Source organism: Corella eumyota, chromosome 1 (genome assembly GCF_963082875.1).
Source record: "Corella eumyota chromosome 1, kaCorEumy4.1, whole genome shotgun sequence".
Taxonomy (NCBI): domain Eukaryota; kingdom Metazoa; phylum Chordata; class Ascidiacea; order Phlebobranchia; family Corellidae; genus Corella; species Corella eumyota.
In genome coordinates, this window is record NC_137490.1 from 6,234,266 (window position 1) to 6,255,833 (window position 21,568).

The 21,568-nt window shown below is 29.5% G+C and overlaps 4 protein-coding genes across 4 annotated transcripts; 2 read left to right on the plus strand and 2 right to left on the minus strand.

Annotated features, from left to right (window-relative positions):
• Positions 1-295: 295 nt before the first annotated feature.
• On the plus strand, positions 296-3,103 carry LOC145763556 (insulin-like growth factor 2 mRNA-binding protein 1). The gene has a single exon (XM_082575026.1). It carries the CDS (start codon positions 426-428, stop codon positions 2,262-2,264), a length of 1,839 nt encoding a protein of 612 aa, XP_082431152.1. The 5' UTR covers positions 296-425; the 3' UTR covers positions 2,265-3,103.
• A 6-nt stretch (positions 3,104-3,109) lies between these two features.
• LOC145763555 (endoplasmic reticulum aminopeptidase 1-like) lies at positions 3,110-11,340 on the plus strand. The gene is made up of 18 exons (XM_082575025.1): positions 3,110-3,165; positions 3,731-3,866; positions 4,563-4,720; positions 4,852-4,936; positions 5,244-5,685; positions 6,309-6,500; positions 6,747-6,897; positions 7,119-7,298; positions 7,680-7,874; positions 8,129-8,283; positions 8,410-8,478; positions 8,661-8,879; positions 9,110-9,345; positions 9,467-9,619; positions 9,772-9,878; positions 10,041-10,213; positions 10,280-10,427; positions 10,726-11,340. Exons 1-18 carry the CDS (start codon positions 3,123-3,125, stop codon positions 10,917-10,919), a joined length of 3,036 nt encoding a protein of 1,011 aa, XP_082431151.1. The 5' UTR covers positions 3,110-3,122; the 3' UTR covers positions 10,920-11,340.
• An 854-nt stretch (positions 11,341-12,194) lies between these two features.
• LOC145749539 (uncharacterized) lies at positions 12,195-13,294 on the minus strand. Its single transcript, XM_082565368.1, has 5 exons — positions 13,043-13,294; positions 12,783-12,924; positions 12,549-12,658; positions 12,276-12,467; positions 12,195-12,212 (listed from the first exon to the last, which is right to left on the minus strand). The coding sequence occupies exons 1-5, from the start codon at positions 13,292-13,294 to the stop codon at positions 12,195-12,197; spliced, it is 714 nt and encodes a 237-aa protein (XP_082421494.1).
• A 323-nt stretch (positions 13,295-13,617) lies between these two features.
• On the minus strand, positions 13,618-17,634 carry LOC145756606 (F-box/LRR-repeat protein 4-like). The gene is made up of 8 exons (XM_082572380.1): positions 17,170-17,634; positions 16,824-16,976; positions 16,200-16,450; positions 15,368-16,080; positions 15,134-15,228; positions 14,811-14,945; positions 14,526-14,669; positions 13,618-14,356 (listed from the first exon to the last, which is right to left on the minus strand). The coding sequence occupies exons 1-8, from the start codon at positions 17,403-17,405 to the stop codon at positions 14,176-14,178; spliced, it is 1,908 nt and encodes a 635-aa protein (XP_082428506.1). The 5' UTR covers positions 17,406-17,634; the 3' UTR covers positions 13,618-14,175.
• Positions 17,635-21,568: the final 3,934 nt, after the last annotated feature.

Sequence of the window (21,568 nt, forward strand, 5' to 3'; positions counted from 1 at the left end):
TTATAAACATTGTAAATATTCCTATCTGTAAAACAATAAAGAATTTTGACAGTGATTTAAATTTAGTAAAAACGCACAATTGTTGTTAAAATAGAGGATAAATTATGTGATCAAAGGCTGTTTACACCTAAAGTTAATATTTTTAATAACTTTTTAGTTAGAAATTTGTTAAAAAATACCTAATTGAAGTGCTTAGTGGCGTTTTCCTCTATTGTACATTTTGTAATCAAGTTAAATTAAGGTTTGTAGTAAAAAATATAAAAATTATGACGTCATTTTGACTTCACGCGGTTTATTTTTGGGTTGAAAGGTTAACTTTTCGGAAACCAACCACGTTGAGAAACAGATCAGGAAAACTTGGAATAGGAAAGCAGAATTTTCGTCAATTTCGCGTTTTAACGGTCAAATCTATCAATCTGGAAAATATGAACAAGATTTACATTGGCAACCTTCCACAAGACGTTACGCAAGTAACACTTTGCGACGTTTTTAATCTGTACAACGTCGAATTAAGCAACGTTGTTGTAAACCAAAAGGGATTTGCATTTGCAGATTGCAAAGACGCACCATCAGTAGACAGAGCAATCGAGCATTTAAACGGATACAATTTTAACGGCAAGGAAATGAGTGTTGAGCATAGTGTGCCACGTGGCTCAAGAAGTAAAAAGGTGCAAGTTCGCAATATTCCTTCTCACCTGAATTGGGAAGAGCTAGATAAATTATTAGCTGAATTTGGAACAGTTGAAAACTGCGAACAGGTCTCAACTGAATCTGACACTGCTACGGTAAAGGTCACTTATAGTACAAGAGTGGAGGCTCAAGCAGCAATCCGCGACTTGAATGGAAAATCCGTCGAAGGTAGCATTTTAAAAGTTACTTTATTGCCCGACCCAGCTGATGCTTCTCGACCACCAAGAGGTCCTGGAAATCGCTTCCCCAATGGAGGATATACCAATGGAAATTACAATAATGGTAACGGAGCTTCACCCGGACAGCAATTTGCGGGCAATCAACGGCCAAAAAATGTGCCAGAATTGCCAACCAGAATGCTGGTTCCCAGTCAATATGTTGGTGCTATTATTGGCAAAGGTGGTGAATCAATTCGTGCAATCACACAGAAAACTCATGCTCGAATTGATGTTCATCGCAAGGATAACCCAGGTGCTACAGAAAAAGCAATAACAATAAATGGCACACCTGAAGCTTGTAATGCAGCAGTTGGTGCAATTTTAGAAATTGTTCGTGAAGAAGACAAGAATGCAAAAGTTGCTGCCGGGACATGGAATGATGAAGATGTTCCTCTCAAGATTTTGGCTCACAACTCTTTAATTGGTCGACTTATTGGAAAAGAAGGTCGCAATCTAAAAGCAATCCAGGAAAAAGTAGACACAAAGATTGCAATCTCAAACAGCATGGCAGAAATGCAACAATGTAATGCAGAACGCACGATTGCTATACACGGAGAAAGTGAAAAATGTGCAGAAGCTGAGCTTTTGTTGATGGAGAAGCTTCGCAGTTGCTACGAAAATGACATGATGGTAGCTTACCAACAACCACAACAATACCCTGGTTTAAATCAGATGAATATGTTTCCGGGTCTTCAAGGTGGATACCCCCCTATACGAGATCCAATCTATGGCATGCCAGCTTCGTACATGAATACTCCTGGCTATCGTGGCCAAGGAGGCTTTAATCAGGAACAACGAGCTCAGATGAGTGAAACATGCACTCTTTACATTCCATCGGAAGCAGTTGGTGCCATGATTGGAAGCAAAGGAACCCATATTCGCAACATCTCTCGCATCGCCAATGCTTCGATTAAGATAGTTCCTCCAGAAGAGGGTGATGACGAAAAGCAGAGGCGAGTTACAATCATGGGAAATCCGGAAGGTCAGTGGAAGTCTCAATTCTGCATCTTCGACAAGCTTAAGCAGGAAGGCTTCTTTAATGAAGTAGATGATCGTTTAACTTCTGAAATCACAATTCCGGCCATGATTGTTGGCCGAGTTATTGGAAAAGGTGGAAACAACGTCAGAGAGCTGCAACGTCTAACAAGCTCTGAAGTTGTGATCCCACGACAAACAGAAACTGAAGGTCTCGAGGAGGTGCCAGTCAAAATTGTCGGTCACTTTTTTGCAATTCAGTCTGCACAACGCAAGATTCGGGAGCTTCTGGCCAAGGCTAAGGAAGCGGAGAGAGTTGGAAAAGTGCGTGAGCGCCAAAATCTGGTTCCACTTAACCCGACACCCACTGGAAACCAATAAGGAGTTCAAAAATTACACAAACAATAAATTACATAGCTTTCCTGCTCATGGCTTTAATAACTTTTTTGTTAACGGTTTTTGGTGTTTCCATTTTATTTCCATTCATGTTGTATTTTCGGCTAAATCTGTTAAATTTTGTAAATTGTAATTTCGAGGCAAACACCATCTTGTGGCTATAAAAAAAGAGTAAACATCAGCTGCTATATTGGGTTTAAAAAGTTCAGTTTGTTACATGAAAATGTTAAATTGCTTTTAAAAGAGGTCAGATGATGTCTACCTCTATTTTTTATTTTTTTAGTGTATGATGCTCCGGGGGGGATACTGCAGTGTGTTTTTTCCTTTTTTTGCTTTTTTATTTTTTACGTTTTTTGAAGCTAGTAGCTGCCATTTTGTTTATGAGTTTCTTGCGTGAGAATGGTGTCTAACGACACCTGTTACTTTGTATCTATCGACGTCTTTTTAACCACCGAGTCTTGATTAACAAATGTGCAAATTCACAGTGCTAACTTGAAAAGCGTTTTATACAACCTAAAACTGAAAAAAAAAAAAAATAAGCCATCATTTTTTGAACACTGTATTATTTTATGGCGGATTTATGTTGAATTGTGATGTTATGAGTTTTTTGTGATGTTACATTCGCATTGGTGATGTCTCACGGTGAATGTTTCATTCATCATGTTAAAAGCATTTGGTGTTTACTGTTTACTTGTTTTGTGTATAACAAATAGATTTGGCCACTCGAATACGAATTTGCATGAAACTGTACTGCATAAAAATTTGGCTTATTGAGTTTCAAATTAAAATGTATTATAATTAGATTTTGTGTTGTGTATTCTTAGGTACCAAGTTAGGTTCTTTATGAATAGGAAAGTTGGCAATACAGTAAGGAAACGATACACAGGTCAGTATAACATCAGATTTTTTGCTTAACTAAAAGTTATTTATTTAAATAACTTTACACTTCTTAAAATTTTTTATGGTAGGCTATTTTAATATGACACAGCTATTAATCTAAAAAAGTGTAAAACACTTGCTTAGTTTTAATGCATTATTGCCTAATAAAACTTCTATTTACTATTTGAACTAGGATTTATAAAGACTAGCAAACAGTTTTATTGTCACCTAGGTACTAAAATAACTGCTTAAATAAAACAAATATAAATAAATATTTGGCTGTTATCTATATATACTAGCTACATTACAATCAATATTTTTCAATCAAGTTTTAGCATTAAATTAAAAATATAATTCTTATTTACACTTTTGTAGCCTAATATGTATATTAATTATTTTACATACCATTTAAAGGAAACAGTACAATAAATTTGTTTTGTTTAAAACAAAAAATAAATAGGCATTTAGGCCATAAGGTGAATAACTAACTTTTAACCAGCCTCTCGCAACCCACATCCTATTACCATATGTTACTTTAAAAAAGTTTAGTTTTTAAAGTCAGTTGTTTACAGGAATGGAAAGTGATACTTGGGGTTGGAATGTAGAAGGAGAAGAAGACATCATGATGAACGAAATTGAAAATGATGATGTAAATGTTAGACTATTGGGAGGAGATCATAATGAACCTAGAGCTTCTAATACTAACAGGTTAAATAAGATTCAAATTTTAATGATGTTTTACTGAAATTTAATATTTACTGAAATTTAAGTTACAATTTAGTAAAATAAGAAAATGCTAATCTAGATTAGAAAATACAAAATGATATTTAATTTTTTTGTAAGTACAACAACAAGCTTTATGTAAAGCACAACTTTTCTGATAAGTATGGATTAGGGTAAAATTTCAACAAAATTTCAACGATTAGGGTTAAAATTTCAGCTTTTATTAAATTCCTAGTTTAAAAGTAAACACACGTTGTAAAAAAATTTCAACCCATGTTTTGTTTACTTTTAAAGTATTTTCCACCTTAAGTAAACATTTAAAATCTGAAGGTGTTAGGAAAAATCTTTAATAGACTAGTAGTATGTGTGGGGTAGGCTAAGTGAAAAATAAGTAAGTTAGCACTTGGCAGATTATATTTGAAATATTTTAGTGGTTAAAACTAAGGCAGGATATTTTATTTCCAAAATGGGCACTTTTTTGCGAAATAGAAAATGGTATGTTAAACTTTTAAAAAAGACTTTTATTCAGACAAACTTTGATTTTTTTGGAAGATTTTATGTAAAATTATCTTTTTTTTATAATATTTACTTAATTTTAATATAAAAAGGCAAACTCTTTATTTTGTTTTAAATAAATTTTATTTCTTGTGTTACTTAATAATTGCTCTATTTATTTTACAGGTCCATGCCAAGAACAACAAGCTCTTCTGACTTAATCAAAGAAGAAAGAAAATACAAATATTCCCTGGTCTCAGTCCTGTTTATTGGAGTATGTTTAATTATGTTGGTCAATATTGGGTTGGGATATAGAAAATGTGAAGGAGACACACATGATAAAGGTAAATAAAATATAAACTTACTAAATAAATTTTATATTATAAACGAAAGAGTTTACTTTAAGAATAGTGGTTGATTGTAAGAGGTCAAGATTTTTGTATATATATTCAATATAAATTATTTGTTGTTTTAGATCAAGGCTCAAATACACAAAAAATAAAAAATGATTATTGCTATGACAAATCAACCAAATCACTTTTTCCGTGGCAAAAATATAGGTAGATTTTATTATTCTATCATGAATATTTTTTGTGTTTGTGATAACAATACTACTTTTAGTTATATTTGTTTTTTTTAGATAATCTATGTATATGTATATAAATTTAAATATAGCATTGTATTGTGACTTATTATTAATGGCATTTTACTAACATCTATTACACCAATTAATGGTTTTTAATGGTATAAATAAATATATATATATCATTTTTACACCAATTAAAATTATATATATATATTTATTTATTTAATTTATATTTTAGAAAAAAAATCTGTTTTTGTTAGTTTTTTTTTTGTTTTACACAGGTTGCCAACCTATGCAATCCCAGTTTCTTACAACGTTTTTTTGCACCCTAACCTTACTCAAGATAATGTCTTCGGATCGGTCAACATTATTGTAACAATTAAGCAAAACACAAACACAATTATCTTACACTCAAGAGGTCAAAAAATTACCGAAGTTGAAATTAAGGAAAACACAGAAAAAGCAAAGTCGAAGGTTGTGCAAAGAATGATGTTTTGCGAAAAGAACGAAATGGTTTCGTTAGATTTTGGTGAAACTTTAGCAAAGGGAAAAAGTTATAACATTTTTTTGGAATTTTCTGGCAACCTGACTTTTGTTTTGGACGGGTTTTATTTGAGTAAATACAAAAAACCTAGTGGCAAGGAATTAGTAATTGGAACAACCCAGTTTGAAAGTGTTGATGCTAGAGCTGCCTTTCCCTGTTTTGATGAACCTAACTTCAAGGTAAAAAAATAAAACAGTCTTTAATATATTCTAAATTACATAGGGTTAACTAGTTTAACTCAAATTGATAATGAAAATAAGATTTTGTTTGGTCTTCTGCAAATGCATAGGTGATCAAATTTATTTGTATATATAATATTTTTCCAATTAATTATTTAGGCCACACTTTTTTTTAATCTTTGGTCTTTTATTTAATATAGTTTTCAAGCATTTATGAAATATCATACTATAATTTGTCAAACAAATTTATCCATTATAATATATATTTTTTTAATTTGTGGCCAAGTTCAGTATTCATTGCCTATGTATTGACTTAAACATGAGAAGTCATAGCCATGCATTATTTATGGTTTCTATCTACTGCTACGTTGTTTTATGCTTAGCTATTATTATAGAACCTTTTTTTGTCTAGAAATTAGGTAAACTATGATTTTACCAACCAAAACAAAATAATAAAAGTTATATTAAATCCTTTTTTGTTAGAAATTTTTAGGTCATTTTAAAAAGTGAAAATTTAAATTTATATATATATAAATTTAATTAAATTTTATGTTAATAATTAATTTATCTAAATTATTCTGTGGTAGTGCACAAACAGTTTAATTCATATTGAACTGTTTTAGGCCAAATTTAGTTTATCCATAGTACGAACAACAGAGTATCACACTTTATCAAACATGCCCTTCACAACAGAAGACTACTGGACAGACCTGAAAGTTGACAAGTTTAAAACCTCGGTTAAAATGAGCACCTATTTGGTAGCCTTTTTAATATCTGACTTTCAAAAAATTTCACAAAAAATGTCCAAAGTGGAGGTGATTATAAAAACTGTTTGTTATAAATTAACTGTTTATTTTATTTCTTGAATCACGTTATGTTGGTTGCATTCATAGCCTTTAAAAAACTTGTATAGCCTTTAAAATAGAGGGGAATTTTATAAATTTTAATTCACTTTCCAAATTTAGTCTTTTAAATATCTGTGCTATTAGAATATATCATGCTATATATAACTGTGTCATCTTATATTATTTTAACAACTTTTACAAAAACATTTTTTTAAGGTTTCGATTTATGCCCCACCTGACAAAATTCACCAATGTCAATTTGCTTTGGAATTTGCTGTGAACGTTTTATCGTATTATGAAAAACTGTTCCAAATTCCGTTTCCTTTGCCTAAACTTGACCTAGCCGCTATTCCAGATTTTGCAGCAGGTATTTTAAATATTTATAACTAACCAACTGAAAAAAACCAAAAGCAAAATCGTATCTATCCAATATGCCATTTGACAAGAACTTAACTGTTATATACTAATATTAATGCAGTCAGTATACTTTTAGCTGGCCTGGCAAAGTTTTTGAACTTTATTTATATAAAGTTTAAAAATTGTTTTTCTTTTTATCCAACATTAATCAATTTAATGTTTTATGTTAAGGTGCGATGGAGAACTGGGGTTTAGTAACATACAGGGAGACGGCATTATTGTATGATCCAGCTGTTTCTTCTATATTTGACCAGGAATGGGTTGCTAAGGTGATTGCACACGAACTCTCGCATCAGTGGTTTGGTAACCTGGTCACAATGGAATGGTGGAATGATTTATGGCTTAATGAAGGTAAAAAATGAAGAGTATATTTAGATTGTATTGCACTACTACAATATTTAATTGGCTATATATTTGTCTTTATGAATTGCGCTTATTTGTGAAATAGTTTAGTGAATTTTATTGTAATAATCTATATCTAGTAAGATTTTTTGTTAAAATTGTAATATATTGCCAAATTGCTATTACCAAAAAATCAAAAAAAAAATTTGGTATTACCAATAATATATTTCCAAATTGCTATTTGGTAAAAAAAAAAATCAAAAAAATAGGCATTTGATATGTATTGAAACAACAGTGGTTTAAAAATTATACTTAAAAAAAGTGCTTTACTTATTACTAGGCATTAAAAAAATTGTAATTCGTTTTAACTTTTCTTTTTAAAATTTCGAGGATTTGCAAGTTACATGGAATATGTTGGGGTTGATAAAGTTGAGCCATCTTGGAATTACATGTCAGTTTTTGCTCTTGGCCACATGCAAAGAGCTATGAGTACTGATTCGTCCAGATATACTCATCCTATCTCAGTGTCTGTTGACAGCAAAGAAGAAATTGAAGAAATGTTTGATAGCATAAGTTATGACAAAGGTTTCTATTTACTTTTAAAATTTATTTTTTTGTTAAATTTATAATTTTTATTTATGCTTGTTTTTTTAATATTAATAACAGTCAATGACACTCCTTTTATATTATATTTTTACATTATTTTTTTTTTCAATGGGACGGTCAAATTACAGGTAGTTTCCTGTGAATAAGAATTCCAATAAAAGGCCCAGTTTTTAAACCAATTAAATTTTTAAACTTCTGTTAAATGCAAAATGCAAAAACAATTTTTTTTTAAGGTGCTTGTGTTATTTCAATGTTAGCAAATTATATTGGGCATGAAGATTTTCAAAATGGAGTGAATATTTATTTAAAAAAATACGAATATTCAAATGCTGTTAACCAAGATTTAATAACTGCTATAAGTGAGGCCTCTGAAATTAAAGGAATACAGGTATAATTTTATATTTACTTCAAAGTGGTTTCATTAATGTTAAAAATGTTAAGTAATTTTATTAATGTAAAAAACAAGAAAGTTTTTTTTTTAAATTTGTTCGAGTTTTTTTTTGTTGTTGTATAGACAATGATGAATACTTGGACAAATATGCCTGGTTTTCCTATAGTGGATGTTACTGTTAAAGACAATCAGGTAAATTAGTAGTTAGCTAGAAAATTACAAGCATTTGAAAACAAAACATAATTTAGTTTAAAACCCAAAATAAAACTTTGCAACATTTTCTTTTTATTAGCTAAGCATTATTTTTTTATTAGTTTTTTTTCAAAAGTAACCATTTTCTTTGATAATACCTTATTAAATGTTTTTGTTTTTAGGTTACCTTAAAACAATCCCGATTTCTTTATAAAACCAAAATCGACGATCAGGATATTCAAATTGGTTCTAACTGGCAAATACCATTGCTCTATGTCACAAATCAATCCCCATATAAACCTACAAGGTTTTTCATGAACTCAACAACAGTTACGTTTTCAGTACCCAAACCTGGGTTTACATGGATAAAGTTTAACCACAACCAAACTGGGTATTATAAGGTAGGTTATGTTTTATGTTATAAATATAGTATAAATACTCCTTATTTAAAACATATATTGTAGTGTTTGGCAATAGCCTATTAGCTGCTGTGCAAATAAAAAATATTTTGAGTACCGGTGTCTGTTAGTAAGTGCTAGTGGTTAAGTGATAAATTACTATTGACAATTACAATTTTTCAACATGGTTTATATAGTTACACAATAAAATAATTATTTTGTTTTTATTTAAGGTGAATTACGATGACAAAATGTGGACAAATTTAATAGATCAAATGACGAATAACCATGAAGTTATGACGATCAGCAATCGTGCTAGTTTATTAAGTGATGCCTTCTCTGCTGGGGCTCTTTCTACTTTAGAATACGATCATATTTTTAACTTGGTTGCATATTTAAAAAAGGAAACTTCGTATGCACCAGTGACTGTGGCTTTGGGAAGATTATTATCAATCAAAAACATTATAAAGTAAGATTTCTTTAACATTATTTTCAAAAAATAATATATATTTGAAATAAAATTTTTTTTTTTTTAGATACAACTTTAGTGATGTTAAGGTAAAACTGTTAATAAGTTTGATTTTTTTTAGGTACCACTTTGATGATAGTTTGGTAAATTTGTTAAACAGTTACATCATTGATTTGCTGTTGCCGTTATACAACAAACTAGCCTGGAAAGATAAATCGAAACTTGGAAGAGATGAAGCTAAGTTACAATCCCAAGTTGTCCGAACAGTTTGTGGGTATGTTATAAAAAAATCGATTAAAAGTTGTTAAAAACAAACATTTAATGTTAATTTCATTCATTACTATTAATAAACAGTTTTTCTTTAATTTGTATTTCCATTCTATGTTTTTGGGTTATCTAACTTTATTGTTAATAACTTGTAACTAGTTGTGGGTATGAGTTGTGTGTCAATGAGGCATTGAGCAGATTTGAATTGTGGAAACAAAACTCAAGTAATCTAAACTCAGACGATGCTTCAACTGTTTTTGCAGCAGGTATACTAAAACATTAATTATGTTTGTGTGTCTTTGGAAGAAATAAAAGCATATTAAATATGATCTTTAAATAAATAAAAAAAAATAACAACCTGTTTTTAAATGCCGCAATTTTAAATGAACTGAAACAATTTAAAAATGTTAATTTTTTTTAATTTTAAGCCTCTGAACATGGTACATTAGAGGATTGGGAAGCCATGTGGGATAAATTTGTTAACTCAACAGATGCTAACGAAAAGCAAAAGTTGCTTTTTGCTGTTACTATTATAGAAAACTTTAAAAAGATTAGTTTCCTGCAAACTGAATTACTTAGTGGCGAAAACATTAAATCACAGGTAAAATAAGTTTACACAAACCAATTTTTAACTTCAATATTTACAAAAGCTTTTTTTTATTTTTAGGATCAATCTATGGTAATCAGAGGTCTGACAACTCATGTAATGGGAGCATCTTATACATGGAGTTTTGTAAAGCAACATTGGGCCGAATTTATTAAAGTGAATCCTGTTGCACAGTTCGGGATGCGAAGTATAGTTAGTAACTGTATGAGTAAGTGAATTTAAGTATTTTTTATGATTGTAAAAGTGTGAAAGAGGGCAAAAATGGGTATGCTCTTGTGTGAGTTTTCACATTACTATTTTTTTAGTTGAAGTCCGCAAGTGTCAAGTATGAATTATCTGTAACTAAATATGTATACTTTAAGTTCAATTAAATGACCAAATAAATAATATTATTTACAGTACATGGCCTTTCTTGCACAAACTAGTTAAATATCTGCCCAACTATAATATTTTGTAAAGCAAAGCTTATTGTATAAATAATATAAACATTTTTTTTTTGAAATTAGGTCACGTAATGGAACCAAGTGATGTAGAGGGGGCCAAAAGTTTTTTTGAAACGAAAGGAATTTCAAATTACAAATACATTAAACAAGCCATCGAAACCTCTCAGATTAACTGGTACTGGACTCAAAAAAATTATGCCACAATCAAAAAGTATTTTGAAGATAATGCAAACAGATGGCCAATAAAATTAAATTAAAAATGTTACAGTATTCTCAAAAGAATAAATAAGCTTTTGGTTAATGTTTTTATTTAATAGGTTTTCTTTTTTTATGTTGCCAACAATATAGAGCTTTTATTTAAGTTTTTAAAGTGCCTTTTCCTAATACAACTGTAAATATTTTTAATATTCTGTACACAAAGTTTAATAGTATCTTGAAAGTTTTTTGCAAGAGTTTTCTATTAGTTGCAAGTTGTGTCTGTTTAAGAGCTATTAAAATAGTCAGCTGAACCATGCATATTATAAAAGATGGTAGTTATTGTTTATTGTGCAACTACTACTTTAATAATTAGGTTTTTCAATTTGTCAACGTTAACTATTTTGTTTTTTTTTCTTCCACGATTATACAACTGTGTTTTGTTTCTTTGGTGGCAGTTGTTAGGGTTGGGTTATTAAAATGCAGTGCAATAAAATAAATTTCATGCAAATAAAATTGCAATTATAAAAATTTTATTTTCTGTAATTAAACTTAATTTAAAGTTTATACTTAGACACTCTAAAAAAAAACTATTTTGTTGTATCTTAAATTAGGCTAATATGTAACGTAGTTTGATAATATATACAGTATAATACTTGAACCAAAGCTAATAAGTATGCATATATTAAACTAATAATAAAACATTTATATATTTATTAAACTACTATTAAAATCACATATTTACATAAAAACACATCAAACGATGATTTTTAAAAGTGTAAGTATTTACCCATATTAAAACGCAACTAACGTGTCTTAAAGTGGCTTGATAATCTTTACGTACACTTGCCACGTGTGTTTGTTATTCAAATTCAATAAGGCGCGTTTTTGTAGTGAAGTTTAATTTTGTTATTAGCTTAAAGGTTTAAAATTATTTTTATTTTCCCAAACAAGTGAATTTAAATGAAATTTGGTGACTAATAAATGTATGATTTCAGTATGGTTTAAAATAATTGTAATTTTATATTGATCATGGTCCATGGGGGAAAAGTATAAACCCAAACACTTATTTGAAGTCGAAGTTATTCACTTTTTTCAGGAAACATCACTAACAATGAAACAAAAAAATGAAAATAGAAATAAAGGTAATTACAGTTTATATTTTATTTATACATTTAAAAAAAAATTAATGTTAAAAAGGGAAAAATGTATACATATGTACAAAGAAATTTAGTAAAGTAAAATTTAATTTTTTTAAATAGAAATGACATAAGTTTGATCAAAACTTAAGTTTTGTAAATACGTTGGTGTGTCGTAAATTTGTCTAATGTTTTACATTAGATAATGTATTTTTTCTAAAAAGTTATAAAATTGGCATAAATTTTATATCCAATTACTAAAACGATTATCAGTATTACTAAAATTGTAAATTGAATTTCTTTTTGGATTCTTAACATTGTCGGGTTGACTTTTAGTTGATTTTCATATAATTGACCATTAATATTTTTGTGTGGAAATAGCACATTAGGAATATCGAGGTTTAGAAATTCACAAAGTGGTTTCCAGCCTTCTTTAACATTGTAGATTAGTAATTTGTTTTTTGGTGCATTCTGTAGGTGTATTGAAAAAAATAAAGTTAAAAATTCTAGGTATTGGTAGGCCTAATTTAAACTTTTAAAATATGTTTGTACCTGAAGAATGTTTGCAACATGTCTTCTGTACTTCATTTTTGTTAACATTTCATTGTTATGTGGTGGAATAAATGATGTTGCTACTGGTTTGTCACCAAATGTGACTCTACCTAAAAATGACAAACTTTTTTGTGCTTAATTTATGAAAAAAATTTTGAACCCAGTTTTTAACAGAAGTTTACTTTTACAGTTAAAATAGATTTAAAATGGTTTAGTTAAATGACTATTTTTTACCAAAAGAGTCAATAAATCTGCTCATTCTTCTTCCAGTCCATGATAATTTAATCATAAACAAACTTAAAGGTGTAAACATGATATTCATTTGTTTCATAAGGCTTATGTACCATGAGTCCACATCTCTTTCAGTGAGAATAATCTTAAGTTTTTAAAAAGGTTGTGTTGGTTTGCATTTAGAAAGAGACATTTAGTTAAATTGTTACATAATTTGAATGTTATGATAGTTTAACTTTTTTTTTACTTAATAAACTGCCTACCTTTGAGTCAGGAAATGCTTTGTGGATTTCATCCCAATAATAACAAGCTGGCATATCTGTCACCACATCCACATTTTCATACATTTCTTTAAAGTCATTACTACAACCACCATAATTCAATATTTTGTCCCAGTATTGCTCATGATTATCAAAATGGTCAACAAAATCATAAACTTTGTAACCCAAAATCTCTAAAGCTGATGCCATTGATTTTGTACCAGTTTTTGACATTCCAGCAACTATAATCTTCATTGTAAAAATATCTGATATCCTTAATATAAAACTTGTTTGTTTTGCTAGAGGACTTTAAAATGTAGTATAAAATCATAAATATACCTGTCTGCGTTATATTTAATAAAATTTAACCTATACAGGAAATGAAGAAAAAGTAAGTAATGCTTAGGACAGCTGCTTCTAAGAATAGTGTAAGTAAATAACGTGCAGTAAATGTTAATCATTGACCCAGAATGACTTAATGACAGCATAAGTTAAAAAATATGTTTTTATATAACAGAAAGGTAGGCTTTTCTAAAACTTTTTATTTAAATTTTTTAAAGATTTGTTTGTATGGATAACAGTTTTACAAAAATTTTACATATCACAATATTTCTAATATTTTCTTTAATTTCTAATATTTCATAAAAAATAGAAGTTAATTAAAATTTTTTTATTTACCATAATTATTACACTAAAAGTTGCAGAAAGCTAAAAGTTGTACACCACAAACCCACCCCACATCACTTCGAACATTTATAACAAATATATTAAACACACATTTAAAGGTAATAATATAAAAACTATGGTGAATGACAATAATATATTTAATAAAATCTAGTCTATATACATATAAAACAAAATGTTCATTTTAATATTTTGCATCTATTGATTGTAATTTGACTAAGGTTGTTAAAGAAAAATAAAAAATTTTGAAAAGAAAATGTTTTTACATGAGGATAAGGCGATTATTTAAAAAAAAATTCACAGTCTTTTTTTACAATGCATTTACAAAATAACCTTGCCTAAAATAAATAATACTTAAAAACATAAATTAAAATATAAAACATTGATTTTGTTCTATTTACAATTTGTTAGCAAAAGAAAAAACTATGTACAAAAAGGGAATTGGAATAAATTTACTCTTGAAAACTTCGCTTGAATGAAACTTTAGGATATTGTAGCTTTAAACTTTCAATTAGGTCAGAGGAAAAAGAAAAGCAGAAAGAAAGATCAATAAATTCTAATGCACTGCAGCTGGTTAAAAGTTTTTCTACAGAAAAGCGAGTGACCAACCTTGTGCCCAGAACGTCTAATTGTCTGTTGAAAAAAAAAATTAAACAGTTAGCTTTAAATTTAATAAAACTGTGCAAGTGTTATGATATATAGCACACTATTCTTCTTGCTTAGACTGTTTATGTGTGTTAGCTTAAAAATATATTACTGTTTTTCATTATATTTAGGTGAGCTTTTTAGAGATTGATTTTACCTTAGTTTTGGACAATAATCAGCTAAATGAATAATTTCAGCATCTGAGACAGTTCGATTTGCAGTAACAAACAACTTTGTTAGGTTGGGTAAACGCTTGGCCATATTAATAAAACAACCTGTGTTGCTATGAAGTGCTCCACACCTAGTACAACATGTTAAAATTAATTTATAAATCTTTTTCAAACATTTACTTATTCAAAGACTATCTAAATCAAAAATATATCTAGATATTACAACAAAGGCCCTTTTTAAATATTGTAAACGGAAATTGCTTTGTATTTACCATCCCAGATCTAATTCTTCTAGATAAAAACATTTTGAAGTGATTGCATTTAAACCTTGACTTGTTAAACTTTTTGCTCTCCACAAATCTAGGGTTACAAGTCTAGGGCAGTGTTCGGATAACTCCATGGCTATTCTGTAAATTTGTTTTAATATTTTCTTGAATGTGTAATGTTGTTGTTTTAAAAGTTTTTATGAGATTTGGTTTAAGTTATGAAGTTGTTCAATTTTTTTTTTAATTTGCCTTACCAAGATAATTCTTAGGTGTAATTTTCTGTTTATTTAAAAAAAAATTATTAATATTTGTATATCTGGCTTATATACCTATCATAATCTTGTATGCTGTTACAACTACCAATATTGAGGTGTTGAAGTTGTTTGTTGAAATGAATAATACAGATAATCCCAGCATCATCAACCTAATGGGTATTAAAAAGCAATAAAGATTAGGTGGAAAGAAAGATTGTTTACTATGAGCTTAAATAAAAATATCCTGTATTTAATTGTTACACCAATTTAAAATAATTCAGTATGCCTTATGATTTTTTTAAATTTTACCTTTGTTCGATACAAATTAAGAGATTTGAGGTTTTCAAACTTGTGCAGTATTCTTATACCCTCCTCTGTCAACTTATCACAAGACTGCAAGTCTAAATGACTGACATTTGGTGTGTAATAAACCAAAGTTTGTAGAGTTTCGTCAGCGACACAAGGTGAAGAAGCAAGGTCGAGGTAATTTAAACAACCGAAGTCACAAGTTTTAAAAAATTTAACTAATTCGTTGGAAGATACCGAATGGCCACCCCCAACCCACCTTAAACTTAATGTTTGAACACAACCCTTTATATTTTGACATCGAGCAATGATACTTTGAAATGTGTTATCGGTTATCTGATGCCAATATCTATGCAAATCGAGTGTTGTAAACTGAGTTGGGTCATAGCTGTGACTTCGGAAAAGTTTGCAGACTTGGCTTACCCTACAAAAGTCAGGAAATGGTAAAAGACCAAAGATTTTGTTTAAAATTTCAGCAGGCAGTAGGTCAAAATTTCCGTTTGGAAATCGATCATCACAAACATCTACATCTGATCCTATTTTCTCCTCCTCATTTTGTACTGGGGTGGTAAGAGTTTGTGTTGAAATATATTCACATTTCGATTCACTAAAGTTCAAATTCTCCATACTTGAAGAGGGAGAGGAAGAGATCATCAGATTGTTTAGGAATGAAATTGGAGGATCTACTGAACTTGAACCACTGAAAGCCAATGTTCCTAAACCAGCAAAATAAGTATAGTAAAAGAAAAAGGTCAAGAAAAAAAGTTATATTACATTTGACCACCTATTATAAAAAATTAGTATTACATTTTGACATATTTTTATGGGTACTTACCAGTTAACTCCACCGCATCTAACTCTGTATAATATTCCAGATGTTGGTGGCAAAACTCCAGTCGAATAATTCTTGTCCTGTGTTTAATTTCCTTTAGAATGGGAGCAAACATTCTTGCTTCAAGTGGCAAGTTACTTGAGGTCTGTGGGCAATCCCATAATACCTCCCAGTGTGTGTATCCAGATTCTAAAGGCAGGGGAATCGCCTTTCCTCTTATATCAGGATCCACCCCAGTACCTTTATTATCTTCTCTGCAATAAAAAAGTATGAAGTTTATGTTTTTAAAGTAAAAATGTTTAAATTCTCAAATGCAGCTAGCAGTTTTAATTTAGATAAATGTTTTGTATAAAAAATTTAATTATTAATTTTATGTTGTATGTTATTGTTGCTTTTCAGTATGTGGCACCGAGACCAAGTCGTGATTAAAATTGGAAATGACATCATCAAGATTAGATCATAATTTATGTTTAAATCATGTTAGCAGTTAATTTTGTTATATCACATCTGTAATAGTAGTTTGTTATGTCAATCAGTAGTTAAATATGTCATAATTTACCATTTGTAGTGCATAGCTTGTACTGTGTGATTTATATTAAATGGGTTCACTTTTAATTATAAACTCACTTTGGCGTTGTTTGATCTGGAAACTGTTGGCATAATGCTAGTATTCTAACTATTGCACCAGGATTGTAGGTTTCAAATATTGCTATTGACCATGGAAATACAGGCTCGTTAAAAACAATGTCAATATAATCTTCACTTTTAAATGGTCTTGCCCTATAATAAAAGTTGTATAGTAAATATGTGATTTTAAGAGGTTGTGCCCTGGGGTGCAAAAAACAATTGTTTCTTTAGTCATTTATTGGTAATAACAATTATTACCAGCAAAAAATAAGAAGTTTAAGAATAATTATTCTCTTCGTTTTTTTTTACAATTTTTAATAGGCCTAAAAGATTAACTTTTTTTTACCCTGGTCTTGGATCCAATTTCACACTAGAGGGTAAAGTTTTGTTCCACCAATTGCCATAAGTTCTCATGACGGCTGCCTGCGTAAAATCTCCATATTTTGGAAAGATTTGTGGTTCACCAATAATGTTGTTAATGGAATACGAAAAACTCCTGGGGTTTTCTGCCCCATATTGTGAGCTATAATCAATCACACCCACTGCATATTGCTTAATATAACGCGCCTGATTGTGTTTCATTTTTTATTATACATTTGGAGTTCAAACTCTCAAAGGCAAACCTGTTTAATAAACGAAAAACAGCGTTTTTTAGTGCTTTCTCGTTACACTACTTTAATATTTATTTTAAATAAACATTTACTTGACCATTTAATTTTAGACAACTGAAACAGGTAGTAATGGTTAGATGTGGTATTCAACCTTTTTAACGATTTTAATCGATTTCTAGTGACGTAGTTCTGCAAAACTATGTTTCTACACTGTAGCTTAGTTTCCTGTTATTGTTTTTCTTCTACGTCATACGAAGCGTCATAAAACAGCTGATATGTTTACGGTGTTGCCAAAAAATAAACAATTTTTATTTCATTAAAAAAATTGGTAGGCTTTGGTATATATGATGCAAATACAGTTTTGTTTTGCTTAGGTTGTTGTAATTGTCAGTTTCTTCGTAATTTAATGATAATCATAAAAAGAAAATTAAAAAATACTTTTTGTATAACTTTAAATAATACATATTTTTACGGTAATTGGATTTTAAACCATTTACCTAAATCGCCTATCAAAATTTAATGCATTGGTAAATTTATTAGCAATACTTTATTTTTTAGCGGTTTTATTTGTAAGCAAGTGTTGGGATTACAATAATTAAGATTGTATATGGGTATTGCACCAATGCATAATTCAATAGCAATGCCGAAAGTGCGCCCTAAACTTATATCCTGAAAGACTTCAGCCAATTTAAACACCGGTTATAATTTGTTTGTTAAAGATAATATTTGTAAAATCTATTGGAAATTAAAATACGTCCAGCATAAATAACCATCGATCTGAATTTTTAATTACGAACTCATGGGCTAAAGAAAAAATTAGCATAAACAAAAAGAAAGTCAATTGCAAATACGGAACGCTTATATTTGGCTGGTCAAAAGGAAATCAATTTTAAGAGAAGTTTTGTCATCTGAAAAAAAAACGTTTAGCCGATCAGATTAAACGTGTACTTGTAATATTATTCTTTTTGGCTTATGTTCGGATTACACTTCACGTCATGAACTGTTTAGCAGGAGAGATTTCATAATCTCTTATTTTAAAATCGTTTGAGTTTATCGGAAAATGATAAATTTACTTTAATTTGATAGCGGGAGACCGAGTACTAAAAAAAGGCAGATTTTTAGTAGGTTTTAGTAGCAACTAATCTATACTAGCCTAATCCATATTCATATCATTTATTAGTAAATAGAAATTAATAAATATGATTGTCAACAACAATACCACTCATTTAGCATATGATGTAAGAATTACTTGGACAATTATAAGGCATGTAGAAATTTGGTTTACCTAATCTTTTGCACAGGAATGAGAAGTTAGGCAAATAGAAAATAATTTTTAATAAGTTCTTACAATTTATTGTTTTGTATTTTACAGTGTTTTTGGATTGCCTTTAGCTATCGTTCTTATCGTAGTAATCTTGTTTGGGAATTGTCTATTAATTGCAGCAGTAATTAACTTTCAACGCATGCAAACAGTTCAAAATGTCTTTTTGTGCTCCATGGCACTTTCGGATATTTTACTCGCCCTGTTGGTATTGCCCTTGAACCTAACCCGTGACATTTTGGGTTATTGGCCTTTAGGAAACATCATGTGTAAGGTAATTATTAATTTTGTATTTTCCAAAACTTGTTTTCGTAGTTAAATCTTAAGTTTGTTTGTTACTGCGTAGGCCTGTTTTACCAACTGGCCCTTGGGTATGGGAAATTATTAATAATTCAGTCGACTGTGAAGGATTTACAACTGATTATTTGTTACGTTTAGGGTCTGCTGATGACAGATATATTTCTATGCACTTCCAGTATATGGCACATTTGCGTGATCGCAATTAATCGATATTGGGCTACTACTCGAGGCGTACGATTTAGGTAAAAAATTATATAAAATAACTTAACTAGAAAAAAAAATTGTTTTATATAATACAATAATAAAATCGATATTAAAACCATTTGTTTGTCAAAATCTTTATTAGATTAATAAGCTTTTTTGTTTTGATTAGCCTTAATTATCTCATAGATCTTTATTTTTTGTTATTGATTTTGCTTAATATTTTACCGGTTAAATTCCAACAGCGTATAACTGCCTAGGAAAAATTACGTATTAAAAAGTATTTTGTAATATTTTTTTTAGAAAGGAGAATACACTTAAACGTGCTTATTGCATGCTTGCACTTGCTTGGATGTGGTCTGGACTAGTTTGCTTTCCGGCGTTTTTCTTTTCTAAGTCTTTAGGCCAGGTTAATATTTTATATAATGATTTAACGAGGCGACCAGCTAAAAATGTTGTAATGGCACCCAACTTTTACTAATGTGTTTAAATCTCCAACCGCTATGTAGTTGTGTACTTTCTGGCAAATTAGATATGACTGGCAAATTAGGTATGACCCTACATCTTTTAAAAATTTAACAGTGTTGTTTAAATTTCTTTGCTAACACACTTAATGATTAGTTATAGACTTTGTTTATATAAACTGTTTTTGTGTTTTATCAAAAAATTATGATTGATTCCTTGTTTTAAACCATTGATAGATAAATGAAGAATGTAGACACTCTGATGAGATGTGGTATATTGTTTTTAGTGTCTCCTGTTCTTTTTATATTCCGTTAACAATCATGATCATAACCTATGGAAGAATATCATGTATTTTAACCAAGTCTCGGGTAAAATAAAATCAGTTGTTGATCGAATATTAATAATTAAATCGATTTTTTTTATTTTTTTGACTTTAATCTTGCTAAATTATTCAGGCCTTATTTGTTTTAAATAAGCTGCAAACAATAAATATTTGTATAATAATATTTCGTTTTTTATATTTTGCTAAACAAAATTTAATTTTAAAATTTTTTTTACAACATATTTTTGCATATTTTATAATTTCGTTTTATATTTTTTTTATCAGGCTGTACCAGATCTTAGGCAAAAACGGCGAAACATGATTTTGGGATTAGTGTTTGGAGCCTTTTTCATTTGCTGGTTCCCATTTTTTCAAACCTATGTAACGTTGACTTTCTGCAAATCGTGTCATCTTAATCCAAACATAATGAAATGCATGGAATGGTAATGTAACAATACAAAGCTTTATGGTAAAGTTGAAATTCTTACATTAAGGCTATAACCAACTTTATTTTACTGTTTTTATTTTTATACTAGGTTTGCATACTGTAATAGTGCCATGAATCCGTTTATTTACAACATAAACAGCAACAAACGACTTCAAGAAGCATTTTATATTTTGGTTTTAAGAAGGGTACCAAAAAATTCTTTAACCTATTCTAAAAGCAATTTGCAAAACTTTCCGCCTCGTATGCACAGTTCAAAGCTTTCCAATCATATATTGAACGATGATGAAGAAGGTACTAACTAACATAATAGCGTGTTGGCCATATCAGGGCGTTGGTTTTGTATTACACTGTTAATAATAATTTTTTTTTGAATTTAAGTTGTTATAAACTCGGGTTTAACTTTGTAATTTTTTTAGATTTGAATATCCCGTTATCTGTTCCAATACAAGTAAAAAAAAGATTTTCCTTCTCGCACGATTTTCATCATCCTGTACTTAAAGTTGAAACGTCGAGTAAAAGTCTACCAAATATGAGTCTGAGCAACGGATGCGATTTTGAAATTTGATTGCGAAAAAATTGTGAAACAAATGTAGAAGTTCTTTTTTATTGTTTAATTTTTCTTTTTTGCCCTGGTTAATTTTTTCTTTGTAAATAAATTTAAACTAACAAAATGTAAAATTTAATAATTCATTTCGCAAGTTGGCGCTACTGTGCTAAATCAGTTAACTTAGCTCAAAAGAGTGACAACAGCACATTCTTGTCAAAAATATAAAACATTTCTTATAATTGGATGATGTGGTTTATTGCTTATGGCACCCAGCTATAAATCAAAAGGTATCAGGTTCGAACCGCGCAACAGTAATACATCAACAGCCAAAAGCTCGTCGTTCATGGATATCTTAAGCTTGTCCTTCTAATGGGACACGCTTATCTTAAAAATATAAAATTTATTACCACAAGATGGAATAGAAGAAATGCTGTTTCTTTGTGTGGTTGGTTTATCTTAATAAGATTACAAAATAGGCACATTTAAAACAATTTTGCAGTTGTTACAACAGATACAGCAGTAAAAATAGC

What these genes read in the sequence shown, in the direction of transcription:
- LOC145749539 (XM_082565368.1), bottom strand. Translation starts at nt 13,294, where the DNA reads ATGAAGATTATAGTTGCTGGAATGTCAAAAACTGGTACAAAATCAATG. An exon ending in AAGCATTTCCTGACTCAAAG is followed by an intron (nt 12,925 to 13,042) that starts GTAGGCAGTTTA and finishes TAAAAACTTAAG; the next exon opens with ATTATTCTCACTGAAAGAGA. An exon ending in ATGTTGCAAACATTCTTCAG is followed by an intron (nt 12,468 to 12,548) that starts GTACAAACATAT and finishes ATACACCTACAG; the next exon opens with AATGCACCAAAAAACAAATT.
- LOC145763555 (XM_082575025.1), top strand. Translation starts at nt 3,123, where the DNA reads ATGAATAGGAAAGTTGGCAATACAGTAAGGAAACGATACACAG. An exon ending in AGAGCTTCTAATACTAACAG is followed by an intron (nt 3,867 to 4,562) that starts GTTAAATAAGAT and finishes TTTATTTTACAG; the next exon opens with GTCCATGCCAAGAACAACAA. An exon ending in TTGATGAACCTAACTTCAAG is followed by an intron (nt 5,686 to 6,308) that starts GTAAAAAAATAA and finishes GAACTGTTTTAG; the next exon opens with GCCAAATTTAGTTTATCCAT.
- LOC145763556 (XM_082575026.1), top strand. Translation starts at nt 426, where the DNA reads ATGAACAAGATTTACATTGGCAACCTTCCACAAGACGTTACGCAAGTA.
- LOC145756606 (XM_082572380.1), bottom strand. Translation starts at nt 17,405, where the DNA reads ATGAAACACAATCAGGCGCGTTATATTAAGCAATATGCAGTGGGTGTG. An exon ending in CCAGATCAAACAACGCCAAA is followed by an intron (nt 16,451 to 16,823) that starts GTGAGTTTATAA and finishes TTTTTATTGCAG; the next exon opens with AGAAGATAATAAAGGTACTG. An exon ending in GAAGAATTAGATCTGGGATG is followed by an intron (nt 14,670 to 14,810) that starts GTAAATACAAAG and finishes ATGTTGTACTAG; the next exon opens with GTGTGGAGCACTTCATAGCA.